Here is a 25738-nt window from a genome sequence, read left to right on the forward strand (position 1 = left end):
TTTTGCCAGGTAAACAATTTTTTTGGTTTATTTTGTCTGTCACTCTGTCTCTTCAGGCCGTGTATTTCTAATACGAGGAGCATCCTTAGTGGTGGATGGCTTGACTCTGGAGGACGAAGGCTGGTTTGAGTGTCGGATACTCCTGCTGGATAGAACCACTGATGAGTTCAGGAACGGCACATGGACGTTCCTCTCTATCACAGGTATGCCAGCACTTATTAAGTGCCATTTTCAGTATGTTCAACTCAACATTTGATGGAAGTTTATTTTGTATTATGTTTAACTGCCTGCTTACTAGGGCTGGGCAGAATACCTGAAATATTACACCTGGTTTCTTAATACACTGGCCTTTAATTTCTTAAATTATATGGAAGACTAGTATGCAGAAAACAATAACAATTAGAAAGGGTATGTTAAAATAACTGATTGGTATGGTGTATTTTATATTTTTATTATTTAGTCAGTTGAGAATGTGGGGCTATCATGTGGTGCAGTGGTGTAACATGCTAGTTTGAATCCCAGCAAAGCCACCATCCTGGCTGACCACACAAACACAATTGGGGCCGCACGGCGGCTCAGTGGGTAGCACTGTCGCCTCACAGCAAGAAGGTCCTGGGTTCAATCCAGGTGGGGCGGTCCTGGTCCTTTCTGTGTGGAGTTTGCATGTTCTCCCTGTGTCTGTGTGGGTTTCTTCCTGGAGCTCCGGTTTTCTCCCACAGTCCAAAGAAGTGCAAGTGAGGTGAATTGGAGATACTAAATTGTGCACGACTGTAAATCTTGTGTAACAAGTAACTACCGTTTGTCATGAATGTAACCAAAGTGACGTTAAAATCCTAACAAATAATAATATCGAACACAATTGGCCGTGTTTGTACGGTAGGGAAGATCAGGCGGGGTCTTTTCCTGCTGACGCTTTGATATGCAGTCTCCGAGACTGGTACAGAGAAAGGAATCAATACTGTGTCAGCTGCACCTCCATGCCCTCCTACAGGCCACTAAATGGCAAGGCAGGTGAGCATGATACTGTAATCCACCACCCCCCATCTGCTCAACTACATGGCAGCTAGGACGGTTACAGTATAATACCAGTGTAATACCATAAAATCCTTTCTGTGTTAATGTTTTTCCAAACAAGCTCTGTTCTGAATGATGAAGTAAAGCTTTAAGCTGGGATTTACAGAAGCAAGTAGTTCTACATTTCACTGCAGTGTTTTATACATTCCTGTGTTTCCACTGTGCAAACATCAGTGTTTGTACATGCTGTGTACCTGCTAAATACTGTATAGACATTCTTTCAGTTCTGTTTATACATTATATGTGATGCACTCACTGGCTACCACACACATCCAAAAGGTTTTACCAATACTGAGTGCATTTACGTGCATCGAATGATCTAATAACTGAAACAAAATTGGAGTTTGATGTTTAGAGCCATTTGTGATTCAGTAATGGGAAAGCCCCGAGTCTACATGAGTCAGTCCATATAATTGGATTTCTTTCCAAATGCGTGCTGTATGTACCTCTGCAGTTTTACAAAACCTACAATTAAACCCTCAGAAGAGGTACATGTTGAAGAAGTTCCTGTCTCTTTTCTTTTACATTTATTTGCTTTTATAAACATTTGTAGTGTTTTATGTTTGTGTTGTTTACTTCTCTGGGCCAGCTATACTCTGGATCTGGATAGGCTTGCATTGTAAAGCAGATTACAAAATAAGATTCAAGTTTATAATACATTAAATTGTACTATATTATACTGTGTAGCATATATGGGGTTTAGGTCAGGACTTTGTGCAGGCCTTACAGACCAAAGTTCTTACAGACCAAACTCCTCAAACCGTTTCTTTATAGACATAACTTGTGATCAGTTTAAGTAAACAGTAAAATTTTTTAAAACTGTGAACTTTAGACTTAGTATTTACTCTGGTCATAATTCTAATAAGGGAACAATGGCTGCAAATGTATGGACTTAAATCCACATGCTCAAATTCTGAGCTTGTTCTTTAATGGAAAGATTTAGACTTAAAATAAATCTGATTTTGTTTACAAGTGTTTCCTGTTTTTGCCGAAAGAATCAGACCCATGCGACCCTGACCAGGATAAAGTGGTGGTAAAACAGACAATGAGTGATTTTTTTTCTTTTTTCTATTTTTTCAACCTTTTCCCCCCGATTTTCTCCCCTAATCTAGTCGTGTCCAATTACCCCGATTGCATCCTCCACTGATTCAACCCTCCACCGCTGAGTGAGGATGCTTCTCAACTGACACACACCCCCTCCGACACGTGCTCAGTACAGACTGCATTTTTGACCTGCACAAGTCGAGTTCATATATACCGATCAGCACTGTGCACGGAGAGCCACACCCTGATCAGCATTATTCCTCAGCCCTGTGCAGGCACCATCAATCAGCCTGCAGGGGTCGAAACTGCACCAGTTATGCTGACCCATGATCCGGCTTGCCCCAACCCTGTGAACAACAGCCAATCGTTGTTCATGCAGCCACCCAGCCCACTCGGGTGGCAGAGCTGAGATTCGATACGCTGTATTCGAAAACCCAACTCTGGTGTGCTAGCGTATTTTACCGCTGTGCCACCTGAGCGGCATTGTTTAGCTGCTACTTTTTGATAAGACTAAACTTTTTATTTAACTAATAATGACCTATAACATTTGTAATATTAAAAAATACTACAAACAATTCCATTAGGATAAAGTATCTATCTATCTATCTATCTATCTATCTATCTATCTATCTATCTATCTATCTATATATATATATATATATATATATATATATCTATTTATCTATCCATCTGTCTATCTATCTATCTATCTATCTATCTATCTATCTATATATTTATCTATTTATCTATCTATTTATCTATCTATCTATCTATCTATATATATATTTATCTATCTATCTATCTATCTATCTATCTATCTATCTATCTATCTATCTAATCTATATATATATTTATCTATTTATCTATCCATCTGTCTATCTATCTATCTATCTATCTATCTATCTATCTATCTATCTATCTATCTATCTATCTATATATATATTTATCTATTTATCTATCTATTTATCTATCTATCTATCTATATATATATTTATCTATCTATCTATCTATCTATCTATCTATCTATCTATCTATATATATATTTATCTATTTATCTATCTATTTATCTATCTATCTATCTATCTATATATATATTTATCTATTTATCTATCTATCTATCTATCTATCTATCTATCTATCTATCTATCTATCTATCTATCTATCTATCTATAAATCTATAAATCTATAAAAATGCTAAATGAAAGCACATCTGTAGTGCTGTCAGACTTTTGGCTTCTGACTACTGATATATAAATAATGTATAATAAAATAGTTAATGTTTTATTGATTTTTTTTTTATTACATCTCACCTCTTCTGTAGCTCCTCCGGTGTTTATAAAAATGCCTCCTGCCTTTGTGGAGGTCTTGTTGGGCGAGTCTCTCACCCTCAGCTGTGTTGCACATGGCAATCCTAAACCCAGTATCACCTGGACAAAAGACGACAATACCGTGGAGGAACAAGACAAGATCCAGGTAGTACAAATACTTTTACTCATCTCAAGCATAATAATATAAAAACTCAGTTCTTTAAAGTTCATGTGGCAAACATATTATATGTAAAGTGTCAATGTATACATAGACCCAAAACATCAATTACGAGTCAGGCCATTCTGTCCAACATCAGATTTGGAACTTACAGATACTTACGTTGACTGAATGGGCACAAATTGTCATTGACACATTTGTGAAAATCCTTCCCTGAACAGTGAGGGAAGGTGGTACTGACTATGGCAGCTTCATACTAATGTCCACTGTTTTAAAATAGTTGTTAGAATTGGTCAGGTGTCCAAATACATTTGGAAGTTTATACCATTCTGTAAAAGTATGTTAAACGTTTTCTCCTCCAGGTGATCAATGGAACGTTGTCTTTGGTCAAGGTTACCAGGGAAACTGCAGGAATGTACAAGTGTCATGTGTCCAACTCAGGAGGAAACCTGACCCACGTTACCCAGCTACAGGTTAAAGGTTAGTGACCCCGTCTCATCCATGCCTGACAAGAAGGTTTAAAGTACTAGAGAGCACAATGAGGCTTAGCCAGTTTAGTTTAGCTCTGTTATTCATTATTAACCTAGAGTAGCGTGCCATTTCTGTTAGACCTGACTTTATGACCCGTAAGAAAAGGGTGCAGACTTTGAGTTTGCATTGAGAAGCATAAAGTGAATGCACCATGTGTGAAAGCCACACACTTCTAGGACTGGACATTGAATACAGGTCTGCATATAAACCGAATTATTTTATTACTAATTAAGTATTTTGCACCACGGTGGCTCGGTGGGTAACACTGTCTCCTCACAGCAAGAAGGTCCTGGGTTCGATCCACAGGCGGGGCGGTCCGGCTCCTTTCTATGCGGAGTTTGCATGTTCTCCCCGTGTCTGTGTGGGTTTCCTTCGGGAGCTTAATTGGAGACACTGAATTGCCCTATAGGTGAATGGGTGTGTGTGTGTGTGTACGTGGACTGGCGTTCCGTCCAGGGTGTTACTGTGTGCCTTGCGCCCATTGAAAAGCTCGGAAAGGCTCCAGTACAACCGCCCCCCCCCCCCACGACCCTAAAAAGTCAGTGAGTGAGTAACTATTTGAATCAGTATCTGTTTTAAAAATGGTCAAACGAAAGTCTGCTTTTATTGTCTTTAGATAAACAGCGCCACCTGTTGTTGAAAGCCCTAAATAACACACATTTCTAAAAAAAACGATTATCAAACCTGATCGTAAACAGTGCCAGTTATTTACATTTATGACACCTAACAGATGCTTTTATCTATAGTGACTTACAGCAGTAGCGTGGTGGTTAAGATACTGCACCAGTAATCAGGAGGTGAATGGTTCAAGCCCCACCATCACCAAGTTGCCACTGTTGGGAGCCTCAATTGCTCAAATTGTGTTCATCATAATTGTAAGTAAGTCACTTGGGATAAGTGCATCTGCTAAATGCTGCAAATGTAAATGCATACACTCTAAGCAATTGTAGCCAGTAGTGGGGCTTGAACCAGCAACCTTCCGATTCCTAATCCTCTGCCATAACCACTAGACTAGCACCATCCTGTAAATGTAAATGTAATTGTAATGCATTAACCCACCAGAGCGGAGAATTGAGTTTAATCACGTGTATGTAATCCTCTTTCTCTGATTCTAAACAGGCCCACCAGTTATCATTAATCCCCCCAAGAACAGCACCTTCAACATGTCCCAGGATGCAACTCTGCAGTGCCATGCTGACGCATACCCATCTAATCTCACATACGAGTGGCGGAAAGAAGAACAAAATGTCTACCATGTGGAGTGAGTGTTAGTTCTGTTGTTCACTCTGCTAACTGTTGGTACTGGTGCAGTAGGACTAATTTGCTTAATGATGAAGTGCAAAGAAAATTACAGTAAATGTGATATTAAGGTTGTACACTACATGGCCAAAAGCATGCAGTCACTTTATTTATTGAGTTTGTACTCATTGGAAGCTGGTGAATCAAAACAGTTGTATTGTATTGAATTTTAAAACGTTCATGGCCAGGTGTGCACACGTCACCTGTTAGTGGGTGGGATATATTAGGCAGCGAGTGAACATTTTATCCTCAAAGTCGGTGTATTAGAAGCAGGAAAAATGGATGAGCGTGAGGATTTGAGCAAGTTTCACAAGGGCCAAATTGTGATGGCTAGACGACTGGGTCAGAGCATGTCCAAAACTGCAGCTCTTGTGGGGTGTTCCCGGTCTGCAGTGGTCAGTATCTATCAAAAGTGGTCCAAGGAAGGAACAGTGGTAAACCAGCGACAGGGTCATGGGCCCTCAAGGCTCATTGATGCATGTGGGGAGCGAAGGCTGACCCGTGTGGTCCGATCCAACAGACGAGCTACTGTAGCTCAAATAGCTGAAGAAGTTAATGCTGGTTCTGATAGAAAGGTGTCAGAATACACAGAGCATCACAGTGTGTTGTGTATGTGGCATCAAAAGGGGGACCAACACAATATTAGGAAGGTGGTCATAATGTTACGTCTGATCAGTGTATTATGCAGGTGGTCCTAATGTTTTGGCTCATGAGTGTGCTTCCCTTCACAAACAATTCAGTGCTTGTATAAGAGATTTAAAGCTGTTCTTTTGTGTTGCTATATGGTTACAGGTTTTCAATCTTTATGCTTATATTTTTTGTCATGACCGTTAGAATGATCTTATGCATGCTATTTTGTAAACATGTTGTAAACTGTGTGCATGTGTTTATAGATCTCTAAAGTCTAGAGTTAAGATCTTGGTGGATGGTACCCTCCTTATTACTGATCTTATCCCAGAAGACTCAGGAAACTACACCTGCATACCCACCAATGGCTTACTTACTCCACCCTCTGCTTCTGCGTACCTTAAAGTGAAACGTAAGTGTGGTTTTAAAAATATGTGTCTTTACGAATAGATCTTTTATTAGTACGTACTCTAATTTTGCTGGCTACTGTTTGTATTTGCACTGTTTGTACTTTGTTTTACTACTCATCTTTTCTCACCCTCAGATCCTGCCCGAGTGGTGCGGATGCCCAGGGAGACCTACCTCCCAACAGGAATGGGGGGAACAATCGTGTGCCCAGTTCAGGCTGAGCCTCCTATGCTGTTTGTCAACTGGACCAAAGATGGAAAGTTACTGGACCTACGACAGGTACTGAATTTAAAAGGGGGGTTAGTTTTAACTAAAATCTAATAAATAATTGTAATATTTTTGGAAAGTCATGTTTTTTACTGTTTGTTGGTTAGTACCCTGGCTGGACGGTCAACTCGGGGGGCTCAGTGTTCATATCCACAGTCAATGACAATGCAGTAGGCATGTACACCTGCACTGCATATAACAGCTATGGAACGATGGGTCAGTCAGAACCCACCAAAGTTATCCTGAAGGTACAGGAACATTTGACTGAACTGTAATATGCCTTTGATCTTCATGCTTCAGTAAACTGTGCATTGCTGTACAGACAACCTGGACTAGTTGGGTTCAGTACTCATTAATTCTTGATTTTTCAGGATCCGCCTTCTTTTCGGGTCGCCCCCAGATCTGAGTATCTTCAAGAAGTGGGTAGAGAACTGATGATTCCCTGCCAAGCACAGGGGGACCCATCTCCCAATATCACCTGGACCAAGGTACCACCAGCACTCACTTAATCTGTGAAAAAAGCAAAAAACACGGGTTTTTGGGTGGCTCAGCGGTAAAACTGCTTGCACATCAGTGCAGACATTTCAAACTCGCCAGTTCGAATCTCAGCTCTGCTACTGGCAGGCTGAGCGCTAGGGGACAGTGGTAGCCTAGTGGGTAGAGCTTTGAGCTATCAACTTAAAGGTTTAAAGTTCAAATCCCAGCTCTGCCATGCAGCCACTGTTGGTCCCTTGAGCAAGGCCCTTAACCCTCTCTGCTCCAGGGGCGCTGTACAATAGCTGTCCCCAGCTTCCAAAAACAAGCTGGGATATGCAAAGAAAGAATTTCATTGTACTGTACACCTGTATATGTATATATGACAAATAAATCCCTTCATTTTTTGCACTTAAGATACGTTTATTTGGCTTGGGCGGCACGATAGCTAAATGGGTAGCATTGTTGCCTCACAGCAAGAAGGTCCTGGGTTCGATCCCCAGGTGGGGCGGTCCGGGTCCTTTCTGTGTGGAGTTTGCATGTTCTCCCTGTGTCTGCGTGGGTTTCCTCCGGGAGCTCCGGTTTCCTCCCACAGTCCAAAAACATGCAGCCAGGCTAATTGGAGACACTGAATTGTCCTATAGGTACCGAGCCGCTAGGATGCATAAACCAGTGCATCGTAGTGCCGGTCCCAAGCCCGGATAAATAGGGAGCGTCGTGTCAGGAAGGGCATCCGGCGTAAAAACTGCGCCAAATCAATAATGCTGATCTCGATCCGCCGGTGACCCCTAACGGGAGCAGCCGAGGAAATAGATAAAGATACGTTTATTTGGCTTATTGTAGAATCTAACCAGGTGTTCTTACACTATTTTGCAGATTGGGTCTAAGCCTCACTCTCTGTATAACGTCTTGTCCAATGGTTCACTGGTCCTGCAACCTCTCAGCAAAGACCATCAAGGGGCATGGAAATGTCATGCCACCAACAGTGTAGCCACCGTCAGTAAAGGCACCATAGTTCTAGTGTTGGGTGAGTAAGAAATACAGCTAATGTTTCCTGTTATTAAATAAATAATGAACAAATGTGATGTATTAATATGATGTTTCCCCACACTCACTACAAAGTTTAGTTTGTCTCAGTAGATTATTCACACATGAACTGACCATTCATTCCCTTCCTCCGGCAGGCACAAGCCCCCACGCTGCCACTGCAGTTTTTGTAGATCCAGGGATAAACCATGCCAATGTGTCCTGGAAGCCTGGTTTTGATGGAGGATATACCCAGACGTTTACTGTCTGGTAGGTGATGTCATTTTGGTCTGCATTGTCAGCTGTAACATCAACCTTTTGACCACTGGTACAGTGTGTTGATCTTTCACTGCTTTGTTTTGCTTCTTAGGGTAAAGTCCACCACTAAAGGAAAACATGAGTGGGCATCTATTCCAGTGCCATCATCTAAATCCAGCCTCCTCGTACCGGGACTGCAGGCCACCACCAGTTACCAGTTCAGTGTTCTTCCTCAAAACAAACTGGGCTCTGGCCCATTCAGTGAGATTGTCACTATGAGGACACTGGGTCAGTTGTTTGTCCTTTTATTGAACCATGTTTTTGCACTGTATTCATATTGTTGCTGCTGTAATTGTTCAATGCCAATATTATACACCTTTGTATTTCGGGATAGACGAAACAAAATGGAACAAGAAAGACCATGACTTGATCATTTATTTAAATTAAAAAAAAGAAAATATCCAATGATACAGCCATGAATGTCACCAGTGTGGGTTTAACCAAGAAATAAACAAACAAATTATTGTACTTCGATGATGTCCAAGAACCGTTTGCCACTTAGGTTGTTTTAATGGCCATATACAGTGTGGTCCGATCTTCATCCACGTCATAATAGTACACAAAAACTATTAACGACAATAGCTCTACATTCGATTTAACCAGTCAGAAACCAGTAGAATTTTCTGTTTATCAGAAAAGTGAGGAGTTTATTTAGTAATTGTTTTCCTTGTAACAAAAGCAATGTACACTGATCAGCCATAACATTAAAACCACCTCCTTGTTTCTACACTCACTGTCCATTTTATCAGCACCACTTACCATATAGAAGCACTTTGTAGTTCTACAATTACTGACTGTAGTCCATCTGTTTCTCTGCATGCTTTGTTAGCCTCCTTTCATGCTGTTCCTCAATGGTCAGGACCCCCACAGAGCAGGTATTATTTAGGTGGTGGATCATTCTCAGCACTGCAGTGACACTGACATGGTGGTGGTGTGGTGTGTTAGTGTGTGTTGTGCTGGTATGAGTGGATCAGACACAGCAGCGCTGCCGCAGTTTTTAAATACCGTGTCCACTCACTGTCCACTCTATTAGACACTCCTACCTAGTTGGTCCACCTTGTAGATGTAAAATCAGAGACGATCGCTCATCTATTGCTGCTGTTTGAGTTGGTCGTCTTCTAGACCTTCATCAGTGATCACAGGACGCTGCCCACGGGGCGCTGATGGCTGGATGTTTTTGGTTGGTGGACTATTCTCAGTCCAGCAGTGACAGTGAGGTGTTTAAAAACTCCAGCAGCGCTGCTGTGTCTGATCCACTCATACCAGCACAACACACACTAACACACCACCACCATGTCAGTGTCACTGCAGTGCTGAGAATGATCCACCACCTAAATAATACTTGCTCTGTAGTGGTCCTGTGAGGGGTCCTGACCATTGAAGAACAGCATGAAAGGAGGCTAACTAAGCATGCAGAGAAACAGATGGACTACAGTCAGTAATTGTAGAACTACAAAGGGCTTCTATATGGTAAGTGGAGCTGATAAAATGGACAGTGAGTGTAGAAACAAGGAGGTGGTTTTAATGTTATGGCTGATCAGTGTATATCAGTCGGGTTAAAGGTCTGAGCTTTGACTTGGCTGTTCCGAAACTTGATCATAATAATCTATTGTTGTGATCTTTTTCTGCTATAACAACAGCAGTTCTTTTGGGAAGTATTCTCACAAGACTTTAATGTATTGACTAACATAATTCATTCAGATGTTAGTCAAGAAAGCCCAATTGATGTTTTGGTTAATTTCAATGCTGTTCAGTGGGTCAGAGGTCAGGGCTCTGTGCAGGACACTGGAACTTTTCTTCATGATGGAACAGGAAAGAACCTTTTCTTAAACTGTTGCTACAAAGTTAGAACGCATCTGATTTCATTTTTATAATTGATTAATTGCATCTGTTAGCAATTGTTGTAGCTGAAACACATGAATTAGGGGTGTTCCAATGCTTGTGTCTATACAGTGTATGTTTAAATTGTTTATCTACTATTGAAAAGAATAAGTGCAATTATTTTTACTACTTTATTCAGATTGTGTTGTTTGTAGTTATGGCTTAGTTCTTATTTTGTTCTTCATGTTTTTGATGTTTTCCTTGAACTTGTGACATTTTCTTTCTTATATTCAGCCCTTCCAACCGATCCACCCACCGAAAATACCAATTTAGCAACACCAGCGGCTCCTACATTACTGTCAGTCAATTACACGGCCGCTGGAGTGCTGCTGCAGTGGCTGCCACCACCTGCTGAGTCTCCACCGATCACAGCGTTCATGCTGCAGGCGAAGCAAGAGAAGGAAGACTGGATAACACTTAATGAGGCTATCGATGTCAATGTCACAAGTATAATCGTCCTCGGATTAACGAGAGTAGGAGTTTCAACCTGTTTGTTTATTATATACAGTGGTACCTTGAAACTCAACATCAATTGGTTCTGGGAGTGGCGTTGGGTTTAGAAGGTGTTAAGTTTCAAGGTATTTTTTGTCATAAGGATGTTTGGTAAATCTGTTAATGTGTTCCATGGTCCCGTGGAACTGCATATATATTTTAATCTAATGTAAAATAATGAGGTTTTGACACTTGTACACTGAAAATAACACATATAAAAAACTAAGCTTTTTTAATGACAAGTGTTTTAGACTCTCTCTGAAAAACTGATTCTCACCATTTCTCAGCACCCTGAGCTGTAACACAAGTTTAAAAGTGAAACAGGAGGAGCCGCTCAGGTGGCGCAGCGGTGAAACACACGCTAGAACACCAGAGCTGGGATCTGGAATACATTATATCGAATCTTAGCTCTGCCTGCTGGCTGGGCTGAGCAGCCACATGAACAAGGATTGGCCTGTTGTTCACATAGGGGCGGAATATAAAAAAAAAAGCCGGATAGTGACGCTGTCATAACTAATGCAATTACGACCTCTGCTGGCTGATTGATGGTGCCTGCACAGAGACGGGAAAAGAGATCTGTCAGGGTGTGTCTCTCCATACACAGATCCGCATTGCACTCGTCAAAGTGTAGGTGATGAGATGCATACGGCTGCTGCCCACGTGTCGGAGGGGGCGTGGGTTAGCTTCATTCTCCTCAATCAGAGCAGGGATCGGCATTGGTGGAGAGGAAGCATGACTCAATCGGGCAATTGGACGCACTACAAAGGGGAGAAAATGCATAAACAAACAAAAAAAAAAGTGAAACAGGAAAAAAATCCAGATAAACACAGATACATGTGGAGCTTTCAGACTGGATTTGACGGTTATTCCACACAAATGCAGATTAGTCTCATATTCGCACTTTGATGACGTTTTACTGCACCAAAGTGGCGGCCACCGCACATACATCGAGTTTAAGGGAAACGTTGAGTTAAAGGGTACAAATTTCTCAAGGAAGTGTGTTGAGGTTCACATATTTCGAGTTTAGGGGACGTCGAGTTACAAGGTACCAGTGTATTTAAAAACCAACATACCAGAACGATGTAATCAACATGGAGCATATCATTCAACACGCTGCTTCATTCTTTCCTCTAGGATTCCAGCTATGAACTGCGACTGCTGTCTCAGAGAGACGGACTGGTCAGCGAGCCCAGTGAGTCAGTCAATGTCTCCACTATAGGTCAGTAAATACCAGTAAGCCGTGTGATGTATTAATCTGCCATTTACTATAATGAGTGATTTGTCGACATCGTCATATTAGCCATGATTTGAAGGAGTACGTGTTGGTCTGCAGGTATGGTGATGTACCCGGCCCCTGCCAGTTTGCTGACTTTCGTTTCTGAACCCCTGACGGCTGGTGTGATTGCGGGTGTGTGTTTCCTGTTCGTGGCCATCATTCTTTCTGTGGTGGCGGCGTACGTTATGAACCACAGGAGGGAGCAGCGCCGCAGGAAGAGACGAGACGGTAAAGCGACTACATGACAACAATCTTTAACTCGGTCATGCTCTCGGGTGGCGCAGTGAGCACACCAATGCTGAGATCTGGGGATCCAGGGTTCGAATCTCAGCGGTGCTATCATTTACATTTACATTTTCAGCATTTAGCAGACGCTTTTATCCAAAGTGACTTACAGTACTGTGACAGTATACAATCTAAGCAATTGAGGGTTAAGGGCCTTCCTTGCTTAAGGGCCCAACATTGGCAACCTGGCAGTGGTGGGGCTTGAACCGACAACCTTCTGATAACTGGTCCAGTACCTTAACCACTAGGCTACAACTGCCTATCATAATTGGCTAATGTCAAATTATATATAGATGATTAGATATTTTCTATTCCTGTTCAACTGTTGTAGCAGTTGTAGCCTAGCGGTTAAGGTATGTGTCTCTGTGTGTCATACAACTGCTGAGATTATTGTTTAAAATGTTTTCCAGTCTGCTTCATGATGTAAACCCTGTGTTTATCACTCTTACAGATATCCAGTCCGCCTTCCAAAAGCCACAATCTCCACAGTAAGTCTTCTTCAGTACATTCATGCCATTATGAGATTCTTTTACCTCAAGTGCTCATTTAAAAACATGTACATATTAAAGTGAAATGTGTTTTGTAATTTTTGCACATGAGAATGAATCAAATGACACATTTATTTGGCTAAGTGGGTAGCACTGTCGCCTCACAGAATGAAGGTCCTGGGTTCGATCCCAAGGTGGGACGATCCAGGTCCTTTCTGTGCGGAGTTTGCATGTTCTCCCCATGTGTACATGGGTTCCTCCGGGAGCTCCGTTTTCCTCCCACAGTCCAAAAACATGCAGTCAGGTTAATTGGAGACACTGAATTGCACTATAGGTGAATAGGTGTGTGTATGTGTATCTACACTGCGATGGACTGGTTACTGTGTGCCTTGCGCCCATTGAAAAGCTATAGGGATAGGCTCTAGCACAGTAGTTTCTGACATCCTCAGTCCAGCTCATTTGGCACCAAAAGCCATACCATGTCACTCAGATCACACTCAGTTCAAATTTCCTTCTTATTATGATATTTTATGAATGGTTGAATGCTTTGCCTGTGGCACCATGGCTCGGTGGGTAGCACTGTCGCCTCACAGAATGAGGGTCCTGGGTTCGATCCCTAGACGGAGCAGTCCGGGTCCTTTCTGTGCGGACATGTTCTCCCCGTGTCTGTGTGGGTTTCCTCCAGGAGCTCCGGTTTCCTCCCACAGTACAAAAACATGCAGTCAGGTTAATTGGAGACACTGAATTGCCCTGTAGGTGAATGGGTGTGTGTATGTGTGTTTGTGTGTGTGTATGTGTGTCTGCTCTGCAATGGACTGGTACCCCATCCAGGGTGTTACTGTGTGCCTTGCGCCCATTGAAAAAGCCCCCCCCCCATCCCCGTGACCCTAAGTGGATAAGCGGTTGGATAAGTGAGTGAATGCTTGTGCAGCTGCCACATGACTGGCTGATAATTACATGAATGAACATGTGTACAGGTTATCCTAATAATTTGGCCAGTGAGTGTATATTTAAATAAAACAATAGAATTTTGTGTCATGTTAAAACTTCTTTGTCACTTTGTTTTTTTCTCCCTTTAGAGCATTTTTACCCAACAACAGCCCTGACAGCTTACTGAAGATGAAGCTCTGCCCTCCGCTTAACTTTTTTCCCAACTCCTCTTCCTCTGATCGCTCGGACCGATCGTCCTTCGACAGAGGCAGCCGCAGCGAGTACCAAGACCAGAAGAAGCAGCTTCTCTCCTCATCTCCGCCCCTGCCTTGTTACACGGTTTTTGAGAGCCACCTTGGCAGCTCCCAATCTCCAACGTCTGCTATCGATTCCATCTCCAGAGGCCCTGATGGTCGCTTTAATGCCCAGCCATATTCAGAAGGTTGTATACCAACATGCATTACAAAAAATCAGGATAAAGGGAGCAACAGTGGCTCCTTTAGAGACTCCCCCAAATCCTGCTCAGATATGTCAGAGAAGGAAGTTATACAAGAGCCATCTACAGGATTGACAGTAAACTCAGTAGACTTTGAGAGACCAGCTCAATCAAACAGAGTCAAGTCAATGAGTAGCACCTTATCTCAGCATGGCTGCTTTTATTCAGATAAGGATCAAAGCTGCTCAGAGAATCTAAAAAAGGCCAGTTTTCATTCTGATCGCCAAGACAACGGGACTTGCAGCCAACTGACCGAACCAAGCACTATGGTTTCTCAGCTGGAACATGAACAAGGCCTTATGAAGGAGAGCGAGGGGAGCTACACTATTACTCAAACGGCACAGGAGTGTGAGAATACACAAGAGCGAGCTAAGTCAGCAAGCCCTGTGAGAAGTTGGTCAGGGGCTGAGTTGGAGGACCCAGTCTGGAAACCTCAGGACATCCAGCTCCGCCAAAAAAACAAAAGACCTAGCAGTCTGGCCCATCGACGGGGTTGTTATTTCGGCAATACCAGCAGTCCTATGGACAGGCAGCTCAGCTCCTCGTCTTCTCATGTTCAGTGGGACATTAGCCCCGTAATATCTCCTACAAGTCAGGTGCCTTTTCTGGGACTGTCTGATGGAAGTACACCACGCTGCCTGCAACCAGACACAACTCAGGAAGATCTAATCAGTGTAGAAGCAGCAGAAGATTTAAAATCATCAGTCACACAATACACCTCCGTCTCGATTCTTTCCCACAGCAGGGACGTTAGCGCTCTCTATGGCTCAGACCTCAATAAGACACAGGCCAAATGCCCAGAGAGACCCAAAGACAGGGAGCAGGAGTCGTTTGCATCAAGTACAGGGGCTGATAAATATTTGAGGCAGGACACAAAAACTGGAACACAACCAAATGATTCTACATCCATCTGTCCTGCTCCCTGTACTCCTCAAGCTTCAGAGATGGCATCTGAGAAAATACAACACTATGGTGAAGAAAGAGAACAAGAAACAAGCCCCAAACTCGACACTTATACAAGCCACAGTATCTCCGGTTGCCCCACAATCCTTTATAACCAGAAGAGAGAACGTGAGAGAAAAACTGATGAGCCGAGCTCCTCGTTTCTGCACCCTGAGGAAGAGAAGGAATGTGTCAGGTCACGCTCTCGCAAAAGCGACAAATGTGCTCTTAGCTCTAGTCCCACTCGCATTTCTCCGTTGACCCTTCTTGAAAATGAAAGTGAGAGTAATAAGTCTGATTCCTCCATGATCAGACTGTCAGAATCCTTAAAAGCAAAGTTTGTACCCCAACCTGCCAGGATATCGTCTCTGCAAACCAGTACCATCCTGGAGTACTTAAGCCTGCCAGGCTTTGTTGAGATGAGTGTAGATGAACCTACGGAGGAGTCTCAAAAGGAACAGGAGTCAAGTTCGCCTGGCACAGAACCAGAAAATAAGACTTTGTTAAGAGGTGAACCTGATGTGGTTCCTAAGAACTGGGAGACTCACGGTCAGGAACGCTCAGGAGTAATGCCAAGTATTCCTGTAGTACAGGTTAAATCTGAAAATGTGACTAATCCAGAACTAGGACACAAATGTTCAGGTATAAACATCCAAACCTCCAAGGCGAACTCTGTTGCTCCTCAGATTTTAGCTCATCAAGGAAAACGTTTTCAGTCATTGCACTCTCAAAATATTCCTGACAAACATCAGCCGACCCAGATGAGTCCAGCACAGCCGTTAGCAAGTGCTGCCAAAAATGTGGTCGACGTAGTCTCTAATATTCCCTATCAAGTTGGAGAGGTAGAAGAATCATCAAAGCAAACTCAAGAATATCAAACTCGGAATAACGGACATAATAAAGTAACGATGCGGATTTCTCAGGCTCCTGTGCCATATTTAAAGAAGTCAGTCAGCGTTGATCCATGTCGGACTCTAGATCCATGTCGGACTCTATCGGGAATGGGCCAGCCCCATCCTTTTCTTAGGAAATCATTTAGTTTAGGGTCTCAGAGGTGGGAAAACTATGAAAGTTCCAGGAACTTTATCTCCAAGCCCAGTTTCAAAGATGCCTTACCTCATATGGATGCAAGGGCCAAGTCTTACGGCTACACTCACACATCTGGAAGTTCCTATTTCAGGCCTGGTCCCTCAAGGCCAGGGGCAGTACCTTTCAAACCCAGTGGTTATATTCTAGAAAGACCATATTACAATCAGATACCATACATGACTCATTCTCCTATGTTTCATGCTCACGGACATCCAGTCCTAGATCCACCAAAATTCCTAGAACCCTATAGACGAGAGTCAGATCCGCGTCGACAGGCCACAGTGTTCCCGGAGTCTTCAGGGTGCCCACTGTCATATCGAGAGGCACTCAGGTCGGTCCAGCACAAGTACGTCCCCCAAGATCCCCGACAGCCATACAGTGCACATAGACCTGTGACAAGGTGGGACCATCCTCATCCCATGGATTTCAAAAGGGGTCACCAGAGGGGGGGGTTGCCCAGGGATTATAGCTGTCCCTCATTCCACCAAGCAGTTCCTCCCCCTGGGGAGATTCAGCGAGAGTTTCATGGAATGGTGGGTATCGGCAAAGCCAGCAGAGACATTAAGAGTGCAGGAGATGATGGCCGAGCCAGTTATGCAAGCCAGAGCAGCGGTAGAGGGAGTGTGGGGCCGTATGGACATGGGCACCTGCGCCAGTCTCTTTCCATCACTCCCACCTTAATAAGCTCTCCTGAGACCACAGAGGAGACTGAGCGGCACAGGAGAGAGTCCGGCCTCCGAGAGAAGAGGTTAAAGAGGTGAGAAAAAAACAAAGCACTAATACTGTATGTCAGATGACCACTTATCTTTCTTATTTATTGCACGTCGTACAGAGGTCTCATTGTGTATTTACAAATGTGTGTAGAAGGAATACCTCAGTGGATGAGAGTTACGAGTGGGATGCCAATGAGTGCCCGATAGGCGTTGACTTCCTGGAGGTCATGAAGATGGAGAAGACTGGCATGCGGACTGGAAGGGGGCTCAGGCGAGATTGGCCCCATTTTACTACTGGACTCCAGGAATTGCAGGAAACAGGTAACTAACCCCCTTAGGCTGGTGGTTCTTAACCTTTCTGTTAGCTGTACTTGTGGCAAAAAGCTTCACGGGTAGCAAACCAACACTTTTAGGGTTGTCACAGTAACCGTAACAGTAAAGCTTCACCAGAACAAGGAAAGATTTTTGGGACAGTGGTAGCCAATGGGTAGAGCTTTGGACTATTAATTGAAAGGTTGAGAGTTTGAATCCCGGCTCTGCCATACTGTCACTGTTGGACCCTTGACCAAGGCCCTTAACCCTCTCTGCTTCAGGGGCGCTGTACAATGCGCTCTGACCCCAGCTATTAAACAAACTGCATATGCGAAGAAAGAATTTCATTGTACTGTACATCTGTATATGTACACCGACCAGGCATAACATTATGAGCACTGACTGGTGAAGTGAATAACACTGATTATCTCTTCATCACGGCACCTGTTAGTGGGGGGGATATATAAGGCAGCTAGTGAACATTTTATCCTCAAAGTTGATGTTAGAATCAGGAAAAATGTCCTGCAGCTCTTGTGGGGTGTTCCCGGTCTGCAGTGGTCAGTATCTATCAAAAGTGGTCCAAGAAAATTCCCCAGATCTCAATCAAATCAAGCATCTGTGGGATGTGCTGGACAAATCCATGGAGGCCGCACCTTCTGCTGCTGGCATCTTGGTGCCAGATACCACAGCACACCTTCAGGGGTCTAGTGGAGTCCAGGCCTCGACGGGTCAGGGCTGTTTTGGCAGCAAAAGGGGGACAAACACAATATTAGAAAGGTGGTCATAATGTTTTGCCTGATTGGTGTATAATAAAGACATTTTATTCTATTTTTATGCCGAATACCCTTCCTGACACAGCCCTCCTATCTCTATTCAGGGTTGGGACTGGCATTGAGAGTGCGCTGACAAATGCACTGTCAGCCACCTCATCCCACCCTCCACCTCAGACATTAGCCAATTACACCAATCAGGCATAACATTATGACCACCTTCCTAATATTGTGTTGGTTCCCCTTTTGCTGCCAAAACAGCCCTGCAACTGTGCTGCACTGTGTATTCTGACACCTTTCTATCAGAACCAGCATGAACTTCTTCAGCAGTTTGAGCTACAGTAGCTCGTCTGTTGGATCGGACCACACGGGCCAGCCTTCGCTCCCCACGTGCATCAGTGAGCCTCGGCCGCACATGACCCTGTCGCCGGTTTCCCACTGTTCCTTCCTTGGACCACTTTTGATAGATACTGACCACTGCAGACCGGGAACACCCCACAAGAGCTGCAGTTTTGGCAATGCTCTGACCCAGTCATCTAGCCATCACAATTTGGCCCTCGTCAAACTCGCTCAAATCCTCACGCTCGCCCATTTTTCAGATCTCAGTGGGCCATCGTTTTTGCAACTGGGCCACCCGAGTGCTACCAAAATCCAAATTAGGACAACTATATTACAATATTGTTATTGTATAAATGTTACAGTGTTTGTTGGTCAGGTAACAAATATATTTACAGGTATTTAATTAATTTATTTGTAGTTTTTATTTGTTTTAAGGCCTCATTAAAACAAATAGTTTGATTAAATAGATAGAAGAAATACAGAGGTGTCAAGTACAGGTAGAAAAATACACAGTAAGTGAAATTTGTTTGATTAGAAATGAAAACAAAACAGCCAAAGTGTCATTTTATACGTGGTTACTGTGATTAAAGAGCAAAATTGTGACCATCCTTTTTCACTAGCTTATCTAAGTACATTATTTAACATTTAATATTAATGCCTAAAGGTGTGTAATCTAAGTGTGAAGGGCCACACGTCCACGTGTTACAATCAGCAGGATTCGAGCCATTGCCATTCGTGTGCTGTGTTCTCATATCCTCTTCTCTCCACCTTTTATTTGTCCTCTCCACTGCTGTCCTCTTAGACCCGCATGCCTCCATCAGTTGTCCCCCTGTGTCCCATCATCCTCCACCCCAGTACGGTCGTTCACTCAGCGAGGCGCGTTTCAATGCACTGATGCAGGAGTTCCAGGAGCATCGCAGCGCACAAGACCCCTGTCTCCCCCCCGACCCTGATTCTGATTCAGGCTCTGCTCTGCTTTAGGTGCTTTAATTGTGGTGTGTTATTCTCACTTTTTTTTTTCTTTTTGATGGATCTTTAAAGACTGTGCCAGCATTGATGCTTTAAATATACAACCCCAAATCAGAAAAAGTTGGGACAGCATGGAAAATTTCAAAAAAGACGCTGTGTTCCTTACATTTACTTTGACTTTTATTTGATGTCAGACAGGATGAACCTGAGATATTTCATGTTTTATCTGGTCAACTTCATTTCATTTATTAATAAACATCCATTCCTGCATTTCAGGCCTGCAACACATTCCAAAAAAAGTTGGGACGGTAAAGCATTTACTACTTTGTAATGTTGTCGTTCCTTTTCACCACTTAAAAGATGTTTTGGCACCGAGGAGACCAAGTGATTTAGTGTTTCAGCTTTTATTTTGTCTCGTTCTTCCTCCAAACACGTCTTAAGATGTGCAACAGTACGGGGTCGTCGTTGTCGCATTTTTCCCTTCAAAATCCCCCACACATTCTCTATTGGGGACAGGTCAGGACTGCAGGCCGGCCAGTCCAGTACCCGTACCCTCTTCTTCCACAGTCATGCCTTTGTAATGTGTGCAGCAGGTGGTTTTGCATCGTCTTGTTGAAAAATGTTGGACGTTCCTGGAACAGACGACATCTTGAAGGCAGCACATGTTGCTCTAAGATCTCAATGTACTTTTCTGCGTTAATGCTGCATCACAGAAGTGTAAATGACCTTTACCAAAGGCACTGACACGCCCCATACCATGACAGACCCTGGCTTTTGGACTTGTTGCTGATAACAGTCTGGATGGCCCTTTTCGTCTTTGGTCCGGAGCACACAGTGTCCATTTTTTTTCCAAAAAAAAGACCTGGAATGTTGATTAATCTGACCACAATACACATTTCCACTGTGTGATGGTCCATCCTAGATGCCTCCAAGCCCAGTGAAGTCGACGCCGCTTCTGGACATGGTTAACATAAGGCTTTTTTTTTGCACAGTAAAATATAAGTAGCATTTGTGCATGTAACTCTGTATTGTAGAGCTTGACAAAGGTTTGCCAAAGTAATCCCTCACCCATGTGGTTATATCAGCTATTGTTGAATGAAGTTTTTTGATGCAGGGATCAGAGATCACGTGTGTTCAGCTTAGGCTTGCACCCTTGGCCTTTACGCACTGAAATTCCTCCAGATTTCTTTGAATTGTTTAATGATATTCTGCACTGTAGGGGGAGAAATATGCAAATGCCTTCTAATCTTTCTTTGAGGTTCATTGTTTTTAAACATTTTAATCATTTTCTCACACATTTGTGGACAAACTGGAGATTCTCTGATCATCTCTGCTCATCAAAGACTCGGCCTTTCCTGGATGCTGCTTTTGTACCACATCATGATTACAATCACCTGTTTGGAATCACATCATTATTTAGTTTTTTCACCCCAGTGCCCTAAATTGCCCCCGTCCCTATTTTTTTTGGAATGTGTTGCAGGCCTGAATTGCAGGAATGGAGGTTTATTAACAAATGAAATGAAGTTGACCAGAAAACAAAGTAAGTCAAAGTAAATGTTAGGAAAAATGCAGTATTTTAATTTGCATTTTCAATACTGTCCCATTTTATTCTGATTTAGGGTTGGATTTTTAACTGATTGATTCTAACTGAAATTCTGATATTTAAGCACTTCTGGTGCACTAAACGTTCTGTTCTTTTGTCTTTCAGAACTTCTTAAAGAAGAGGAGGAAGAATAGCTTTTAACCATGAACCTGTCCTGAAATAAACTGATATACTGCTTACTGTGCCATATACACTGATGAGGCATAACATTATGACCACTGACAGGTGAATAACACTGATTATCTCATCACGGCACCTGTTAGTGGGGGGGATATATTAGGCAGCAAGTGAACATTTTATCCTCAAAGTTGATGTTAGATGCAGGAAAAATGGGCAGCGTGAGTATTTGAGCGAATTTGACAAGGACCAAATTGTGATGGCTAGACGACTGGATCAGAGCATCTCCAAAACTGCAGCTCTTGTGGGGTGTTCCCTGCAGTGGTCTGCAGTGGTCAGTATCTATTAAAAGTGGTCCAAGGAAGGAACAGTTGTAAACTGGGGCAACAGGGTCATGGCCGGCCAAGGCTCATTGATGCACGTGGGGAGCGAAGGCTGGCCCGTGTGGTCCGATCCATTAATTCCAAAGGGGAATTAATACAGTATTAGGAAGGTCGTCATAATGTTATGCCTGATTGGTGTAGATAGACATGTAACATCCGGCCCTCGATCCACTTACTTAGCTTTCATCAATTAATGAAAGACTCTGAATATACAACCGTTGTTCAGATTTTCAAATCAAACAAGATGTCAGATTAGTTTGTGTGCTCAGGTACGTTATCATTTTGTAACCACAAGTGCTGGATATTCAGAGGCACAATTTTGTTGGGGTGTTCAGTTAGTCTAGAACACACTGCAGATCTGTGCTGTATAAAATGCTGCATAAAGTGTCGTTTACCAAAACTTCACAAAAATACCAAAACTTTCCTCATAATGCATTTCTCAAAGTAAGTACCACAAATCAGCCTTCAGGAGGAGTCTTTCAGGCATCCGTCAGTCTCGGGAGACTATGGAGCACTGTTCAATTTTTGCAACATTGGTTGTGGCTTGTCAGGCCTATACGGGAATAGTACGGGACAGTCTCTTCCACATCCTGCGCAGATGAAGCTTGATGCTGGTCTCTCAGCTGCACTTAGGGCTTTCCTCTTCTGGCGTTGTACCTCAGTCTGTTGAGCTATTTTCTCTTCAAACTTGGAGAGACCCTTCTGCACTGTATGCTTCCAGGATGATTGCTCGGTGGCCAGGGCTTCCCACGTGTTGAGGTTGATGTCCAAGGCTTTCAGGTCTCTTTTACAGACATCCTTGTAGCGTAGCTGAGGCCTGCCCATGGGACGCTTTCCTTCAGCTAGCTCTCCATACAAGAGGTCTCTGGGAATGCGCCCCTCGTCCATCCGGACAACGTCAGCGTAAGAGTGTACGGACAATCACTTGCTACACTGAGTTCTGTGTGCTGGTTTGTGATGTGTAATATGAACAATGGAAGGTTTTAAAATCATGTAATTAATGCACGCTACATTGCACATGTACAGCTTTATCCTGGTCAGGCTCGTGATCGATCCAGTTTCCCCAGGAATCACTGGATACAGCGCAGTAACACACCCCAGACCGGATGCCAATCCACCTGACTGGCTGATGGCATCGTTGTGGATTCGAACCCTGAATTCCAGCAGCTGGGTTAGCATAATTTACACTCCACCACCTGAACCCCTCACTGAATCTAATATTTAATTTATTAGTATGTCTTCTCCACACTATAGGCCTTTATGATTGAACATGATGAAGGCGAGTTCAGAGCAAAGCTCCATATCGCACAGCACAGCAGTATTTTTGCTGGAACACTTCACTGGTACCACACTCTGAAGAGAAAATACTCTTATGTGCATATTGATGGTAATTACTATACTGATCGGTGTAACTTTTAAAAAGGACTGTGTGCTACTGCACAGTGACTTTGTGAGCCCCCACTGAGTCCATATATATATGGCCCGAAGTATGTGGACACCTGACCATTAGCTTTTTGTTCCAAAAGATCTTAAATGTGTCTGTGGGAAGTTGTGCCCATTTGGTCAAACAAGCATTTAAGATGCTGATGCTGGACAAGAAGGCCTGGCTTACAATTGATGTTTTAATTCATTTCAAAGGTGTTTAATAGGGTTGAGGTCAGGGCTCAGTGCAGGACACTGTCAAAGAGTCTCCTGTCAAATAATCAATCTTTATGGATCGATCATACAGGGGCATAGTCATCCTGAACAGAAAACATATTTCCACACCTTTTTGGATGCTCAAGCATATAAGTTGTTTTACTATTATCAATAGTGTGTGGTTGAAACACATGAGTTAAATCATTAAAAGGGGTGTCCACATATTTTGGTTATATGCGAGTGATCTTCAAAAACTTTCCACACTTTTATATTTTGGTTGGAAGCGGTGAGGGTGGGAGGACGAGTCGGTCATGTCTGAGAGACGCTTATAGTCTGGATTTAGCTCCATCTGAGTTCCACCTTTTTGGACGCTCAAAGAAGCTTTAAGGGGAAGAAGATTTTCATGTGATGATGATGGGAAAGCAGCGCTGCATCAGGGGCTACGTGCTTAACCAAAAACATTTTTAGATATAACTTTTTATAACTTTTTTAAATTCATTTTCTCCCAATTTGTAGCACGTCCAATTTTTTACCCAATTGTGTTATGCTTCCTCTTGATTGGTGCTAACCTCCGCCCCTGATTGAGGAGAGCGAATTGATACACGCCCCCCTCCAACATGTGAGCAGTAGCCGACTGCATTTTTTCACCCGCACGAGTCGAGTTCATCAGCCTTGTGTACGGAGAGCCACACCCTGATCAACATTATTCCTCCACTCTGTGCAGACGCCATCAATCAGCCAGCAGAGGTCGTAATTGCATCAGTTATGAGAGAGTCCCTATCCGGCTTCCCTATCCCAGCCAGATAGCAGAGCTGAGATTCGGTACGATGTATTAAAAATCCCAGCTCTGGTGTGCTAGCGTGTTTTACCGCTGCGCCACCTGAGCGACGTGCAGAAACCTTTTGAAGAACCCTCGTATATAGTGGTCTCAATATATAGATGCTAGTACTTCTTAAACTATTTGCATTTGTATACCTGACATGTGTGAGTTCAAATTTGAAATGTTAGTCTTATCCAGAATGAGAGTTAGACGCAGTTCCATTCACCCGTTCACACTGCTGTTTTACAGCTGGATTATATTAAGAGCAGATAAGTGCTGTTGTTATTTAAAGACCTGCTGAGTGCCTTATATACTTTTGTAAGTATACTAGTTATTTGTTAGGAAAAGTAAAGTCTGGTGTTGGTCGTTACTTGTACAGTTGTTTACTTGTATAATTGTGAATAGGAATTTGGGGTTACATGACGTTCTTTACATTTTCTTTAAACTGATCTTTTACATTGACCCTTCTGTGTAAATATGTTTTGTTTTAAGATTAGAACAAAGAACATAATATGCAGCAGATCTCAGTGTTCATGTGAAGGGTAAATCTGTAAACATTCACATGGCTGATCCATTTCTGTGTTCTGTTTCTTATTGTCATTAAGTTCTACATGTTTTGTATATGGATGTTTTGTAAAGATCTTTGTCATTTTTAGGAGTTTCTATAAAATTTGTACACATTTTTAAAATACATTTTTTATTTTTAAACGCTTGTGTAAATTTTGCTCAAAGGTTGTAAGAATTTTTAAAAGATGATTTCAAGTTATGTGTAAATTTTATTATTTGTTTTTTACGTCGCAATAATTTTATATGGTTTTATAAAATAAATAGATTTTATGTACTAATCTTTGTAAATGTGAGTTATGTTGCATCACTATTGTACAGTATATACACCCAGCCATAACATTAAAACCACCTTCTTGTTTCTACACTCACTGTCCATTTTATCAGCTCCACTTACCATATAGAAGCACTTTGTAGTTCTACAATTACTGACTGTAGTCCATCTGTTTCTCTACATACTTTTTTAACCTGCTTTTACCCTGTTCTTCAATGGTCAGGACCCCCACATGACCACCACAGACTAGGTATTATTTAGGTGGTGGATCATTCTCAGCCCTGCAGTGACACTGACATGGTGGTGGTGTCCACTCTATTAGACTCTCCTACCTAGTCTGTCCACCTTGTAGATGTAAAGTCAGAGACGATCGCTCATCTATTGCTGCTGTTTGAGTTGGTCATCTTCTAGACCTTCATCAGTGGTCAAAGGACCCTGCCCACAGGGCAGTGTTGGCTGGATATTTTTGGTTGGTGGACTATTCTCAGTCCAGCAGTGACAGTGAGGTGTTTAAAAACTCCAGCAGCGCTGCTGTCTCTGATACACTTATACCAGCACAACACACACTAACACACCACCACCATGTCAGTGTCACTGCAGTGCTGAGAATGATCCACAACTCAAATAATACCTGCTCTGTGGGGGTCCTGTGGGGGTCCTGACCATTGAAGAACAGCATGAAAGGGGGCTAACAAAGCATGCAGAGAAACAGATGGACTACAGTCAGTAATTGTAGAACTACAAGGTGCATTATATTCAGTATCAGAATAAAATTGGTAGTTGATGCATTTAATACACAGTCAC

At 42.8% G+C, this 25738-nt stretch overlaps 1 protein-coding gene across 1 annotated transcript in view; it reads left to right on the top strand.

The window, feature by feature from the left end:
• igsf9b (immunoglobulin superfamily, member 9b) overlaps window positions 1-17193 on the top strand; it is a 39229-nt gene extending 22036 nt beyond the window's left edge. Inside the window, exons 3-20 of the mRNA XM_062998727.1 lie at window positions 57-203; window positions 3440-3591; window positions 3966-4083; window positions 5254-5395; window positions 6327-6472; window positions 6605-6747; window positions 6843-6983; window positions 7107-7223; window positions 8086-8236; window positions 8394-8505; window positions 8606-8781; window positions 10669-10907; window positions 12061-12145; window positions 12260-12430; window positions 12939-12975; window positions 14055-15936; window positions 16673-16778; window positions 16925-17193. Coding sequence (XP_062854797.1) covers window positions 57-203; window positions 3440-3591; window positions 3966-4083; window positions 5254-5395; window positions 6327-6472; window positions 6605-6747; window positions 6843-6983; window positions 7107-7223; window positions 8086-8236; window positions 8394-8505; window positions 8606-8781; window positions 10669-10907; window positions 12061-12145; window positions 12260-12430; window positions 12939-12975; window positions 14055-15936; window positions 16673-16778; window positions 16925-17193 — 4334 coding nt within the window. The remainder of the gene's footprint in view (window positions 1-56; window positions 204-3439; window positions 3592-3965; window positions 4084-5253; window positions 5396-6326; window positions 6473-6604; window positions 6748-6842; window positions 6984-7106; window positions 7224-8085; window positions 8237-8393; window positions 8506-8605; window positions 8782-10668; window positions 10908-12060; window positions 12146-12259; window positions 12431-12938; window positions 12976-14054; window positions 15937-16672; window positions 16779-16924) is intronic.
• Window positions 17194-25738: the final 8545 nt, after the last annotated feature.

This window comes from Trichomycterus rosablanca, chromosome 7 (genome assembly GCF_030014385.1).
Source record: "Trichomycterus rosablanca isolate fTriRos1 chromosome 7, fTriRos1.hap1, whole genome shotgun sequence".
Lineage (NCBI taxonomy): Eukaryota > Metazoa > Chordata > Actinopteri > Siluriformes > Trichomycteridae > Trichomycterus > Trichomycterus rosablanca.